This window comes from Spinacia oleracea, chromosome 1, assembly GCF_020520425.1.
Source record: "Spinacia oleracea cultivar Varoflay chromosome 1, BTI_SOV_V1, whole genome shotgun sequence".
NCBI lineage: Eukaryota > Viridiplantae > Streptophyta > Magnoliopsida > Caryophyllales > Amaranthaceae > Spinacia > Spinacia oleracea.
The window spans coordinates 128,996,693-129,012,427 of NC_079487.1; the positions used below are offsets into that span (position 1 = coordinate 128,996,693).

At 34.8% G+C, this 15,735-nt stretch overlaps 1 protein-coding gene and 1 long non-coding RNA gene across 2 annotated transcripts; both read left to right on the forward strand.

The window, feature by feature from the left end:
- The first annotated feature begins 561 nt into the window (after positions 1–561).
- Positions 562–10,755, forward strand: LOC110794561 (uncharacterized). Its single transcript, XR_002535053.2, has 4 exons — positions 562–1,432; positions 1,541–1,594; positions 4,661–4,768; positions 10,650–10,755. It is a non-coding gene; the product is annotated as an uncharacterized lncRNA (long non-coding RNA).
- Positions 10,756–11,511: 756 nt separating this feature from the next.
- On the forward strand, positions 11,512–14,353 carry LOC110794560 (probable pectate lyase 18). Its single transcript, XM_021999539.2, has 4 exons — positions 11,512–11,741; positions 12,052–12,798; positions 13,434–13,572; positions 13,755–14,353. Exons 1-4 carry the CDS (start codon positions 11,617–11,619, stop codon positions 13,974–13,976), a joined length of 1,233 nt encoding a protein of 410 aa, XP_021855231.1. The 5' UTR covers positions 11,512–11,616; the 3' UTR covers positions 13,977–14,353.
- The last annotated feature ends 1,382 nt before the right edge of the window (positions 14,354–15,735 follow it).

The following is a 15,735-nucleotide window of genomic DNA, read 5'->3' on the forward strand; positions in this document are numbered from 1 at the left end:
TGTACTTTAATTTCTTAATAATGGTAATAGTCCACATTATCCTTTCCCTTTCTTATTTGTTTTCATTCCATTCCATTTCTAACATTCATGCCAAACACCCTAAAGCTTTATAGGGACACAACATCAATTCTTCTCTAAATTCCACTTCGTTTGAGTGGCTTAGCCCACTTAAGAGATGAGTTATTATTTACTTCTTTGATAGTTCACTCACATGAGTAGTCAGATACTCAGATAGGTTAAATCTCAACTCAATGTTGTCTTGATGAAATTTCTTACATGTACTCGGAAATAAGGTGCACTTTCTCACATAAACAAGCTCACATGTTCATGAGTACATAATAAATGCTTTGCATGGACAGATGACCGACGCATGAAAAAGTTCCATATGTCGTCTTACTAAGAGGTGTGACACATCATCTTTGGTTGCTGCCTATGTTGGAAATCTCATGAATCATGATTCATGATACATACTTCCTCCGTCTTTTAATACTCGCAACGTTTGGACTTTTGCCACTATTCATATAATTTACTTTGACTATTTGTAGTGTTTTTTATATAAGATAAAACATAGTCATGTGGGATCTTGTTAGATTCGTCTCAATGTGTATTTTTAAAATATCAACTTTTTATAATTTTTGCATAAAGAGAATTTAATATATAAATGATCAAAGTTGTGCATTGACATGCGTAAAACTAACAAACGTTGCGAGTATTAAAAGACGGAGGAAGTATCAAATGACAAGACCCTCTCTTAATCTTCTTTTCTAAATTAAATCAAAATAATTCAGAATGAAGATACTACATTAACAATTCGGACCCGATCCAAGATTCAACTAGATCATTGGACCTGACCCGAGCTGAAAGTAACACGGACTTGAATTACTCCACCCAACCTCGATACGTGAAATCCGTTTTACGAATGGGCAGAAACTGAGGACTTCGTACTCCGTACTTCATAGACCTGAAAGAGTGAAAGGTTGGTGAGTGGTGACTTCAAGGTTAGCCCATTGAGATAACATTGACCCTTTTCTTAATCAACCGAACCCTGTGTATAGAAAATTAAATTCCCGCTTGTTTCTTCTGCGAATATCAATGCACACAAACTGTTCGATGAATTGCCCCAGAGAGAGAAGTTTCATGATCTTCCTGGAACCTTGTTGTACTTCCTGTTTTATCAACGATTCCATCTCCTAGTGTTTATGAGATGAATATTTGGCAATTTGACCTTGTTTGCTTAGGTTTAGGGTAGTGTAATTGGTGCAGGCGATTAATTTCATACGGTTTTAGGAACTTGGAAGATTGTAACACTCACTAAGGGTTAACTTCAATATTTATTCTTTCTGGGTCTTTGCAAAATGATGGATTTTGTCTTGACACATAGTAAACAGTTTCAGGATGGGGTTTGTCTTGATCATGCGTGGGAGATGATAAGGTTAGATAGTTGGTAATGCAATCTTGCTTAAGTTTAGTTCTAGTGTGACAGTACCTTTGTCAAATTTCTGAAAGCCTGATGTACAGCTATTTTTCACTGTTATATCAGGAAATGATGAACTTGAAAGAGCATATCCTAGTCTGCTGCAGCCTGCAGGATAAGGTAGTTTTCTCATCTAAGTCTTTTATCCCTCTTATCATTTGACTTGAAGTATATAATTGTTACATTTGAGCTTGCATATTTCCGAAACATTGACATAACAGTTACTAGCTGCTTCAAAGGGATTTATTTTAATTTGCAGTTGGTTTCACTGTATGATGTTAAAAGTTGGTTTACATTCTAGTCTAAGTTACTGGTCATTTCACCAAGCATAGATTGATATTTTACTTCTTGATGCTGGTAAAATTGGAGAAGTGTTTTGATGGGAGTTGCTTAAAGCGATGGCCCTTTTATATTCGTCAACATAAAAATATTTGGGACCAAGTTATTACCATGCTTTGGTAGTAGATGCATATTTCCAGTAGCCTTTATTGAATTCATAAGAATAGAATAAACTGTTTCTCAGCAACAGAAAAACCTGAAATGTCATGTTATATTCTATGGATATCATGCGAAGCTTGAATTCAAGTCATATGGGTTTTTGCAGTCAGCAGTTTAGGGTACTACGCTTGTAGAAGCACTATCTTTATTAGGATTTATTATGGCATTTCTGTCAACACTATATTAGGAAATTAAGATTACAAATTGTAAAGATATCGGCAGAAAACCAGATTTAGTAATCAAAGGGAATTGGATTTGATAGTAAGATGTGTAAAGAAGCGCTTTCTAGAAAGGTTTAAATATGATATTTTCTGGACGTGCAATTGAGTATCATTGGGAAAACCTTTGGGTATATACTCCGTACTACAGCCTCATTCAATTTAACTTCACAACATCAAATCACTAATGTCTTTTTCTGATGGAATTTATCTATCACTAATAAGCAAAGTCCTGTAGCACTTTGATACCGAGAATGCTAGCATAGTAGTATTAGATGGTATATTTTCAGATAACATGTACCAACACCTTATCTATAGTTTTCTCTCGTAAGAGTTGCATCTTTATGACACTTCCTTTAAGACATGCATAACTACTGTATCATCAAAAAATTCATGTCACAATGTACCACAAGAGTTTTCTTAGTATATGGATTATTGTCTACGTATATTGTGGGGTAAGCAACATACCATAGGTTTTTATGAGCAGCTTTTGGGATTTAGTGCTCTTTCTTAACTATGGCATTGGCCGCTCATCATTCTTATCCTCTCTGTGTTTTAAGTCATTGATGGTGAAATCTATAGAAGTTTGTTTTTAATGGATATTCAGAATTTCAGATGTCTAGAATGTTCTCTAAATGGCCTAGAACACCATAAAACCTGGTTTTAGGAAGTAATCAAGGACCTTTTAACAACTAGCAGACGCTTCGTCAGATAGATTGCAGTTCCATCACTTGAGTTTGTCAATTAATAACAAATCGGCCATATTATGTACAACTTACAAGTAGGTGTTAGTTGGGAGGCTTCAGAAAATGTTGATGGTGCTGTTAAAAGTGTTAAGTCAGGTTTTATTCCCGGTAGGCACATTTCTGGTGATATTGTCTTTGCTCATGAGTTGGATATGGATCATTATAGAAAGATTATGTTTTTAAGGTGTATACTCAATGTGGATCTAAAGAAGGTATGTCTACTTCAAATGGAGTTTTCTAGACTTCTCTAGTCGAGTTGGGATTTCCTAACAAATTTGTTGTTTGGATCATGGATGCTGTTTCTCGCTGTTGATAAATGGTATCCCTCCTAATCACCACCCCCGGGGTAAAGTAGGGTCTTACATAAGTAGACTGTATCTCTATTTATTGTGCAAAGAAGTTAGTTCACGCCACAGAAACATGTACGAAAAGGATATTTGATTGTAGACGTTTGGTTTGTCAGCGTGTGGATTGGCAGAGACGAATAAATAAATCAGTTTTGCAAAAAATTACAACTTTCCAAAGGAGATTTCTGAAAGGTGTCATATGGAAAAACTTGTATTCAACAATCAAACTATCCCTTGAAGCATATTTTATTCTGGTCGTGCATGCAGGACACTGTAGTTACAAAAGACCGATTATCCAAAAGTGGGATTGATTGTGTTCCTCTGTACTCTTTCTGTAAAACTGAATTTTGGAATTCAGCAATTACTGTCTGCAGTTTGTATTCTACCGTAATTGGGGCCAATCAGCTGCAACTTCTTCGCTTTAAATACAAATCTGTGTGTGACTTATCTTGAATACGCTTGGTACAGCAAGTCGGCAACATTTCAGAGGTAAGAATAGTTCAGGTAAGAATAGTTGTATTTGGATTGAGGGAAACAACGAGGTTTTTTAAGGAACATCATAGACACTTCTATTAGGTTTGTTTTAAGGATATTATATTTAGAGATGCTTATAGGCTACAGAGTTATAGGTGTACTATTGAAATTATGACGCAAAATCTACGAAAGTATCAAAGATGTGTCTTTAAACTAGTAGACCTCTTGGAGTTTTGTTGATTCTGAAATCTGCAAGGTTGTCAATTTGGCTAATGTTGTTAGCATAGTCTTGTTGCTAGAAATTTTGCACTCAAAATGCAATAATAGGGTGACATGGTTTTTATTAGCACGTGTGTGCACCACAGGGATGATAATGAGCAAGCCTTTTCTACCTCAAATATTTCAAGTGTAGCTTAGTTTAGAACTCGACTTGGGTTCTAGAATTGCAACCAAGCAAACACCGTCTTAGGTTATAACAAGAGGGTGTATTAATTGCTGCAGTTTGTAGGGTATTAAAATACAATAGTAGAGAACATTTGAGCTTGCTCACAGAGTCCTTCCAGTCGGCCATAGCTCTGCTTGGCTCATGAAAATCTCAATCCAAGCTCGAGCAGCTCACAAGCAAATTACGCTCATTAATCATCATCACTACCTAGTTGCCATTGACAATAGGAGTGACAACTATTTCAGGTTTACTAATCTACCATCTTTGTAACAGAAGCATTTCAAATTTTTTCTATTCATGCATTTTTGTTTTCTCACGTCCAATGCAATTACAGTTGTCATCTTTAAAAGTAGTAGTAAAGTGAAAGACTGTAGGATTCATGCATAATCATGGTGTTGGTTTGACTTTAATTTCCTCCTGATAACTAATTGAAATTTTATATGCTGTATTTTTTGTAGATAGACATGAGATCAAGCGATCAAGGTGGAAAATGATTTAGCTTTGGTTGTTGAGAATGGTCGATGGTTAATGTTTTTAAGGCAAGCACATGATTACATGATTACAAGGTACATTTCCTCTTGACTTATGGAGTACAAATGGATCAGTAATTATTTTCTCTAGGTGTTTGACACTGTTTATTGGGGGCACAAGAGATTGATTTCCTGCATTAATTTATGCAGCCGTCTCCTTCACTTATATTCACCTTGTTTGCTGGATTCCTGATATTTGATTATTTTCTAGCTTTTATTTATCTATAAGATTTTCTAGCATAAAAATAGTAAAGGCCTCTTATGTTTTTCACCTTTTACTTTCCATTTGTAAAGCATTATGTGTGATGTAGGGTTAATTATAACCCTTTACGACTTAAATCTCCCATCCTTCCTAATTCATTTAGTGATTTCAGATTCAGATGGGTCCTTCGTTTTTTGAACTAGATTTTTGTATAGGCGGGGGAACACATAAAAGCTACTTTTCTGTGGGTTAAAATTGTTGTACACTTAGAAACAATTGGAAGAGAGAACTGTGTATTTAGAAATTAGCTTATTTCTTACCGGAAAAGCTAGGAAGTTTGAGATTCAGAGGAAAGATGCCGGCTAACTGTGAACTACTGTTTCTGTTACTACATCATCTTCACAGTTTAAAATTTATGTTGTAGGCATATAAAGATTAGCTCTTGCATCAGTGTCATGAACAGAAAATGATGCTAAAGTATCACAATAATGTTATAATGAAGTTAAAAAGAATGCAAAGAACTTTACACTATGAAAAATAAAACAAAATAATATATAATGGAATAGAATCAAAAACTAAATCTTTATAAAAGACTGCTGGCCTTTGCATTTAAAAAACTGCAAATCAGTACTCGTAGGTAGGGTATGTCTCACTGAGTGAAATCCCTTATAAGCATTAAGATTATATATTCGTTAGTTTGAAAGTACACAGTACTGCATAAGAATCCTAGGATTGAACCTGTTTGAGTGAAGGAGTTCAGAAGTACAAATTCGGCCCAACTTGGCTTTGCATTCGCATGCTCGGGCTGAGTTGACACAACTGGTTTCCTTTCCTGTATGCGGTGAACACATTATAGGCCGTCTGCTAGCAGTCTCCGGCATGGCAGCACACACGTGTACCAACCTTGCACGGTGTAAGTTTAATTAGTTCTAGATGTGAGGGAGTTTAAAATGACAAATTTGGAGAACAGTGGATACCCTGTTTCAACCAGCATCTTTTAGCCACTTTTTATTGTCAAATGTCTTATTACTTTCAATTAGATTAAATTAGTGTGGAAAGCAGACCTAAATTACCTTTTACTCAACGGTGAACGGTGGTTAATTGGTGTGATAAATGTGTATTTGTTGGGGGGTTGTTTGACTCTGAAAGCTAATGTGACGTTTTGTCTGCATTGAGGAAAAAGGGGCGCCAAAGATTACTATAGCGATTTGATTTGCTTAGGTATTCCTTCCAAGGGACTGTACTGATATTGACTTAGGTTCTTAAATCGTGTAAATAGAACCCCAAAAGTGTGAAAATGGTTAGACTTTATCTTTTCCATGAGAGTAGGTTAAGATTTTGCAATGTATTTGATCGTTGAGGTGGAGTAGCTGTATTATAGAGATATGACGGGAAAGATTTGTCTATTATGTCTCGTTACCGTTGGGCCAACGGAAAGATCAGCTACATCTATTTGGAGTTAACCCTCACATTGTTGGATCAAATTATACTATCTTAGTGACGAAAAAAAAAGAAAGGTTCTTGTTTTAGAAGGAAATGGCAAATCACGAAGGTCCATCGTGCATTGGTGCATGCATATGGAGAGGTGATATTTGTAAATAGTTTATTAGGGAGCCCAAGGACATACCTTTCACCGTGGGGCATTTCCCTTACATGAAATGGTTGTTAATGTCGATTAATTAAAATTCACGAATAAGAGAGAAAATAATCACAATTTAGGGTGTTTCTCTCTTTATTATGTTCGTGTTTGTATGATGGTATCCCGACTTAGAATTATACATTTCTTATTTAGTGGCTCCCCATCTTTCAAGTGGAGGAAGAACGTGAGAATCTTTAGGTGTTGTCTAAACTTCACACCATTCTGTACAAAATTACAAAGTAAAAGAAACACTATATCTCATTTATTTTCTTACAAGAAAAACACTCTGTTTCAAAATAATTTATACTCTCCATTTTTTGTTGTTTCCAAATAAATGCAACCCTTCCATTTTTGGCACATGATCCCTTCTATTCTACCGTCACCCAAAAACAAAATACTTCATAAGTCCTTTTTCTATCTCCCTCTCCTTAATAAGCAGGCCAAAAGAAGGGTTTTCGTTTATTTTGAAAAGGACGAAATATTATACTTCGGATTCACATTGTCACAAATTAATCTTCTGTCTTTTACGTAACCTAACGGTCTAAAAAGTTATTTGCTATATTCACTTCGGGCCTCACTTTCTCTTACTACTTTTTATCTCTCCATCACATCAACTGTTTTTTTCCCGTACGAAATAATTCCAATACTCTTATTTGCTAACTTTTTACTCTCTTTTTCTTATTCACGTGCCAAAAATTATCAAGAAAATTATTTTAAAGACGGTGTGAGTTAATTCATATCCATTTGTATTTTTAATTTATTTCTCTGGAAGCTTGATATGCACATCAATGTATACATCTACAATGCAGAACTCCCTCATACAAATTTTGTCCACAACAAAAAAAGCCAAGGAAAGAAATGTCCAAATGCAAGTGTCGGTCAAGTACCAAATAGGAGTTACATCAACTTGAAGGAAGGGAAGATCACAGTCCAATCTATCATGAAATCATAACAGAATGATGTTTCATAATTTTGGCCTTTCTTGGGTTCAAACGTTCAGGTTGTTATATGGTTTAAACGTACGGAGTAATTCTTAGTGTTATTTGAAACAAGTAGTGTTGGCCGAGACAATAAAACAATCCTAGTGAGTAGTGACATTTGGTCATCTCGTCTCATTCAAGCTTGATGCACTATAACAAGTTATCTCCCTAATTTCATCAAATAAGTTTTTCTGAATTTGGAAGAATAAAAAATGATATGAAATTACACAAGCTCTTCCATGTGCTCATGTCACAAAAAAACTATTGGTTCAGGGAGATCAACACATGGTATTGGTTGCCTTTCTTACTGACTAAGCTTATCTTCTTCATCAATGTCTTTTGTCCCCTGTTTTGATCCATAACAGGTTAACAATCACATAAACACTCTTAATTCGTTAGAATGTTCTTTTTGTATCAAGATACAAGCCAGGCCACGTCATATTTGGAGTCGAATATTTAACTTTGATATTAGGGAAATTAGTTTGAGGATTATATGCACCAAAATTCTACCATTTCTAGCTCTTCCTTGAAATCTTTAGATATAAGTTTAGTAAGGAGAACTCCTACTATACCATTTTATATGATTTTGTTACAAATTGTATGACTTCATACAATTTATTTTCATTATCCTACATCATAGGTCCTCCATAACCATCACTATCCTTATATCAAGTGATCTACAAATGCCACACTTTATTTTCATTCATGGCTATAAATGAACTAGTCGATATTACACCGAGGAAGTAAAAGTCCCCATGTGGAGAGTAGCTTTCAATAATGTGCCCAAGTTTTCTGATTGATTGATTCTTTGACCATTGAAGAAGGACCTTACATTAGAAAAAGTTTAGGTGATCCTATACCACCACGTCGTTCATGATCTCTATCTATACTGATATATAAAGATAGGGTTATTTGGATCCTCAAAGTCGAAACGTTAGGGTGTCAATAAATTTTGTTATATATCATTGTTGAACTTTATAAGGGGTAGCAAAAGAGGGGGTGGTACTATTGTAGTGCCCCATCAACTAGGTGGATCACAACTGCTGATAGTGTCTTAGTTGTCTGAAACATGCGACGAATATTGCGGCCAAGAAATTTAGGAGCAAAACATATTCTTAGTTAAGCAGAAGAAATTGTGGGCAAAATAGGTTCATAATTATTGATCCCGAGGGACCCTATTGGACCTACTTAACTTTGATTTTGATTGCATATACATGTGCTGTTGTCATGAAGATAATGAAGCTATTGTGCAATTTAGACGATTATTAACTAATTAATCATTCTCTTAATTTGGTAAAAGACGTAAGCCTGTCGCATCAGTATTGGTTTTTATACAGTTGTTGAATTACATTAGGTTACTCTCCTTGCAAGGGTAAAACCGTAATAAATAGTGAACTATTACTATTATTATGAACATAAAACCTAATAACAAGTCATTTTTTTTGGTAAAACTATAAACCAAATTTGTGAAATTTTTGTAGAACTCTGCATGCTAGAGTGCTACAAACCAAGTAGAAGCAATACATGGGGAAAAAAAAAGATGATCATGAGGTAAAACTGCCATAAAGAGGGAAACACGTCGAGGTTAGCTTAGTAGTTAGAATTTTATCTTCCTAAAACAAGGTCATTGGATAAAATCCTAGAATTCTTAACAGGGAAACCATGTACCATCAATGAATACAAGCATAAAACTTCACTAACTCTGCAATCACATGAAATGTTAATAAAACATGCATTTTAGAAATGATCCTTATATTGTTAGGAAAATTCTTTTCAGTTATCCGATTTTGTTTAAAATTCAACCATTTTAGAAGCATTCTGTGAAGTGAGATTTTAGGCACTCATTTCTCCTGTTATACATGAAATGAGGAAGTTATCAGATAACAAATTAAGCAGTTCTAAATTATTTACTGGAGCGTTGGGAATCTAAATTGGGCCCAAAAATATATGCTTCTTTACAAAGTGCAATCTTTTTTACATGGGACCTAATATTTTTCCCAACTAATTATAATTGGTTTTTAATCTGGGGTCTGCAGGATTAAGGTTCTTCAGTGCAAATAATTAGACACCTGACTGTATAATGATTTTCCCCCCTGTTTCCCTTCATTGTCAAAGATAACAACTTGGGCCCTGTAATTTTGCTAATTAATTTCATAACTTATCTTCGAAATCCTGTTGTATGATCTTGCCATGTGAAATCCACCTTTCTCTTAAGTGCTCATTAGTGTGGGATCTTTGCTCATGTTTTGTTATTTAAATGCATTAACCCTACATCTTATGTAATCAAGTTTTGCTAATCGCTTAAAATTTAGGCAAGTAACAGAGAAGGTCGATACACTCAATAGGCCCTAAAATCAACTCAAATACAAACACTTATTAAGGATGTTTTAGACATGTCGCTCCCTGTTAGTTGGCTAACTAGTAACTAAAAAAACGGGCCGTTGAAGGGTCTCCAACAGTGACTCAGAATCTTTTAACCTTAAAAAGCTAAAGGATTGAACACACTAATCTGGAATTTGATTGGTTTTATTTGTACTTCTGGTTCTGTAGTCCCCTGTTTCTGGTTGAAGATATATCAATGTTCCTCCTTATTTCTTTTTAGTGTAAACCCAACAGTGCAGAAGAAATGTTGTTCATTAAATTAGTGAATTGGGAACAGAAATAATTTGGTTTGATATATATATAAAAAAAAGGGAACTTTAAAAACCTAAATTATTAAGATAAAAAGGCCAATATGATCTGAACTTTAAGACATATTCTTGCATGACACTCTGAACTGTCTGTCTTACTTGATTTCAGCCATGATTATGCCATGTTTTGCTTTGAGCTCACTCAATGAAAGCTTACTATTAGCAAATGGTCAAATTATATCAACTTCTTATTTTCTATGTTTGGTAAATTTTTCCTTTTCACATTCTCCTTTTTTCAAAAAGGCAGGCTAACATGCCACTATAACAGATAAAAAGACTAGACTGTGGAACCTCATAATTTGTACGGTATATTTCATTTGATTGCGCTCGTACTATATCTGTTCGAATTTAGTTGTCACGTTGTTATTTTCAAATTTCAATGGCCTAACCAACTGTCGCTTTGTAGGGGAAAGTTACATACTTTGTACGTTCAATCAGTTAAACCTCGGCACTAGCAGGGAATCTCTTGCAGGATTGATCATTCAACTTCATACGTTGCCCTATTCTTTTTGTGAGTATTCTGCCTTTTCTTTTCTGTATTTTCAAGTAAAACATTAGGTAAAAGCATTTAAGTCCATATTTGTTTGTGTTGGTTCTCTTTTGGTATAGTATTGTCATTGTTATACCAATACAATGATCTTTTACCTTGAATTTGAGGGGGACAATCTTGATAGAAATCTTGTTAAATGCAGGCAAAATTAGATGAAAATGCATCATTTTCCACTAATAAGTACTCTTAACAACTTTTGTTTGAGGGTGTAATAGCGGCCTTAAATCAAATCGAGTTCCGCCGAAGTTGCGAGACTTTAAGGAAAAGGTTAAACAAACATATTGATAACAAACCCTTAGATGCCTAATGATACTCCTAACAAACATACATTAGACATCAGTTGCATCTTTGCTTTAATTTGTGTTAAAAGCCACAACCATATTAAACCATGCAATACTCATAATTATTACTCGTATATATGGAGTAGCATGCTAATAATATTGGTACCACATGCATGATTATCTTAGAAAACATAAAACTAAAATATTAAAAAAATAAGGTAGATGAGAAAGGCAAATTAAAATGTTAATTTTTTTTTTTTGCATAATGACCAAAAACTACCAATACGGTATCCCGTAAAACCGGTAATCACGAAGCATCAAGTGGATCCCACTGAATTACCCAAATCAAAAAAGTGGGTCCCATTTAATTTATAGTTTAATCACGCCATTTAACCCGGCTTTTACCTCTTTATATAATCTCCCCATTCCCTCCCATTTCATCATCCAAAACTAACTAACATACACTTCAAACTTCTTCCCTCTCTTTCTCTCTCCTTCTCCTTTACACACAAATTGCACAAAGTTAAGTGAAGTGCTAAAAAATGGCTAGATATGCAATGTTAATCTTCTTCTTCTTCTTCTTAATTACTTTGTTAGCCCCTACCTTTGTTCTTTCTTCAACAGCAGTTGTCCCTGACCCTGAACTTGTGGTACATGAGGTACATAGGTAGGTGCATTCTTATGGCTCCCACTTCTTCGAGTTCAATTAATTCGAGTTCCCGGGTTTCGGGAATTTTTTAATAAATCCGGGTACATATTTTGTCAGATTCATTTACTATGTAGTACATTCGTCCAAATATATTGTCACATTGTCCGTTCACAATGTTCTGTATATATATGTGACCATTAATTCCGGACAGAGGAAGTAATAAAATGATTCTTTTGGATATATTAAGGCTTTTAACTTTTGAGTAGTCTTGTACATAACAGTTATGTTTTGAGCTAATGTGGTTGCATGTTTTCCCCTGTTTATGCAGGAGTATCAATGAGTCCATTGCTAGGAGGAACTTGGGCTACCTTTCATGTGGAACAGGAAACCCCATTGATGATTGTTGGAGGTGTGACCCGAACTGGCACGACAACCGCCAACGGCTAGCCGATTGTGCAATCGGGTTCGGTAAGAATGCAATCGGAGGCAAAAACGGGCGCATTTACGTGGTGACAGACTCGGGTGATGATAACCCGGTTAACCCAAAACCCGGGACCCTTAGGTATGCTGTGGTCCAAGATGAGCCATTATGGATCATATTCGAAAGAGATATGGTAATCAGATTAAAAGAAGAGTTGATCATGAACTCCTTCAAAACAATTGATGGAAGAGGAGCTAGTGTCCACATTGCAGGTGGGCCATGCATCACCATACAATACGTGACTAATATCATCATACATGGTATCAATGTACATGATTGTAAGCAAGGTGGGAATGCTATGGTACGGAGCAACCCTCACCACTACGGATGGCGGACGATATCGGACGGTGACGGTGTGTCCCTCTTTGGTGCTAGCCATGTTTGGGTTGACCATGTTTCGTTGTCAAATTGTATGGATGGGTTGATTGATGCTATCATGGGTTCGACCGCCATCACTATTTCTAACAATTATATGACTCACCATGACAAGGTTATGTTGTTGGGACATAGTGATTCATACACTGATGACAAGAATATGCAAGCTACCATTGCTTTTAATCACTTTGGTGAAGGTCTTGTTCAAAGGATGCCAAGGTAATTATCTTTAATTAATCCCGTTTAATTCTTGGGTTTGTTGTCAACATTATCAAGATTTTGGCTCATTTGATGAAATAATTTTGGGGGTAATGATTTATAATGTTATATAATGCTTAAACAGGGGAAATGTGTTGCATACATATAGAACAAGTTTATAATTTTTTCCCTGCAAAGTTTCCATTTTTATTTAAAATAACTAAACTCAAAATTTTAACTATTACCATGTTAATGATCTTATTAAAGTAATTAAAGAGCTTATCTTTTCAGCCTTTGTGTATGTGTGTGTGTTAGTGTGTTTGACTGTTTTCTTTTACTCACTTTCCCCCTTTTCTTCATTTCCAACATGATAGAATGAAAAAGAGAGAAATGTTTTTTACCAAACTAATGGGAATACTTTGATAAAGGCCAAGTTAATCACACCAGTTTATTGATTTTGACACACTTTTAAGTGAGTAGATCACAGAAAACTGTACTCTCATATGTTGTCACCGGATGTGCAAAAATCACTTTCATAAAAATTAGTGTGATCCCTGGTTATAATTTGCTCTTTTGGACTTTTTTCCATGCTTTATAACACTAGTGATGTCAAAAGTGGGGCAAACTAAAGTTGAATTTGATTGTAACAATTGCAGATGTAGACATGGTTACTTCCATGTGGTAAACAATGACTACACCCATTGGGAAATGTATGCCATAGGTGGAAGTGCTAACCCTACCATCAACAGCCAAGGCAACAGATTTTTGGCCCCTGATAGAAGGTTTAGCAAAGAGGTAACATCCCAATTTCATTCTTTCCGTAACGTTTTGTTACCTAAAAGTCGTTACATACAAGTCCCGCGGTCTTAGAACACCTCAATGAGGTGCATTTTAACTTTTAAGCATATCGCGGTAATATGTTTGACACTCCTATATGTATGAGCTATCCATGTAAACTTCGGCGTTACATTTTTTAGGTGACTAAACACGAGGATGCACCAGAAGATGAATGGAAGAATTGGAATTGGAGGTCAGAAGGTGACCTAATGCTCAATGGTGCATTTTTTACGCCATCGGGTGCTGGTGCTTCAGCAAGCTATGCAAGGGCCTCAAGTTTGGGAGCTAGGCCATCTACCCTTGTTGGCTCAATTACTTCTACTGCCGGTGCACTTAATTGCAGGAAGGGATCTCGTTGCTGATCTTTAATAACTTTAATTATCTGATTAATTCATAGGAAATTTTTATTGAAGGGAGTGGGATTAATTTATAATTTCAGGGAAGAAACCTAAAATAATTCTATAGTTTCTTCCTGATTTTATTTTTTTACCTTTTGACTTTTTACCTTTGTCTCCTCTCTTTTTTTTGTTTTTCTTTTCTTTTACTTTGTTTGTTTTCTTTTGACTGTCTTGTTCTCAGTTTGTTTTTGTTTTTGTTTTTTGGGTTGACCCAAGAAATTACAACCTCTGGCTGTTACTCTAAACCAATCATTTGAATTGTAAGGTTAGAGCTAACAAGTGCAGATGTGTTGATAATATAAGTTAATGATATAATACTAGATTGTTACACTTTTTTTTAAGTACCACAAATCTACAATGGCTATATGTTTAGCTCTATTTTTCTATGATCTAGTTTTGCATTTTATTATAATAGCAGTTGTGCATTAAAAAATGTGCGCAAATCCTATGATCTTGAGGTGCAAAAAACATCTAATCCCGAGTTGATAAGATGTTTGTAGTTGTACACAAAGTATTATTCATTTGGCATTTGCATTTTAGTGTCAACTTTACCAAATAACATAGGATCACTTACTCACCTAACAGTTAACACACACCTATAGAATATACTTTCAATCTCTTTCAATGATCATAAATCAATGGAGCTAATGTGGTAAGCTTTGAGGTGAAGACATATTTTTTTTCTTTCTAATCACCATTCCTTTTTATAAGAGCATTTCGGTAGTTGGATCTGGACTTTTGGTTTCTCCCTTTCTAGCCTCTACTCTAGGAGTAATTCCTAATTCAAGCCTACTACTACAAGTAATTCACACTTTTACCATAAAAGAAAAGTTGGAGTAGTTTGATAAAATTATCTTAATTTTCCATCAGCCAATTAGTACGTTGATTATATATACATAGTATATATATTTATTTATTTTGGTAGGTAAAAAGAAGGATCTAATTAAACTAAAATTTATCTCATGTTAGCTAGCTCTATCACATAAGTAAAAAACGCTTGAACTGCTCCTAAACATAATGCATCTGATGGGGCTCAACATTACAATAAGAATATGTTTCTCAAGGCATTACATTAAAGGAACAAGTTTTGAGTTTTTTTAATAAAGAAATTGCGATTAATCAACTTGTTCAGGGCTTCGACTATATTATAAAAAATTAGAGAAAAATAAATAAAAAATAAAAGGCAAATAAGTTAACATAGGGGCAACATTTCACTCTCCTTAGTTAGGGCATATACCACAATGGAAAGCTTAAGGTAAAAGCATTAATTAAAGTCCCCAAAATTAGGTTTGGAATTTGACAAGAAAAGGGAGGAAATATAGCACATGCCTCTCTTTGTCTATCTTCTTTTCATGTAACTGTTATTTCCAACTAACATACCTGTCCACCTCTTTGCCATCATTTTGTGCTTTTTAACCATCCACTTCACCATTTTATAAATAAGTAAACTCCCTTTTCTTCTTGATTTGGGAGCATTTTGTTCCAAAAAACTTCGATATGCCCATAATATGCAGTGAGGTTTACTGCAAACATAACAATAATTAATATTGGGAAAGATTTACAGTTTAATAACATTAATTAACAGTTCAAATCGGATTATTTCATGTTCGAACGTATATAAAGTTGTTAAAAGTTGCTCAATATAACTAACGACACTTTAAAAGTGAGCATTCTATATTTTCATATTCCTAGCCCTTTACAATTTTTTTTTCTTTTGGCAAGA

Bases quoted from the DNA above. Each gene is read 5' to 3' on its own strand.
- LOC110794560 (XM_021999539.2), top strand. From the start codon at position 11,617: ATGGCTAGATATGCAATGTTAATCTTCTTCTTCTTCTTCTTAATTACT. The intron at 11,742-12,051 runs GTAGGTGCATTC...CTGTTTATGCAG, and splicing joins GTGGTACATGAGGTACATAG to GAGTATCAATGAGTCCATTG. The intron at 12,799-13,433 runs GTAATTATCTTT...TAACAATTGCAG, and splicing joins CTTGTTCAAAGGATGCCAAG to ATGTAGACATGGTTACTTCC.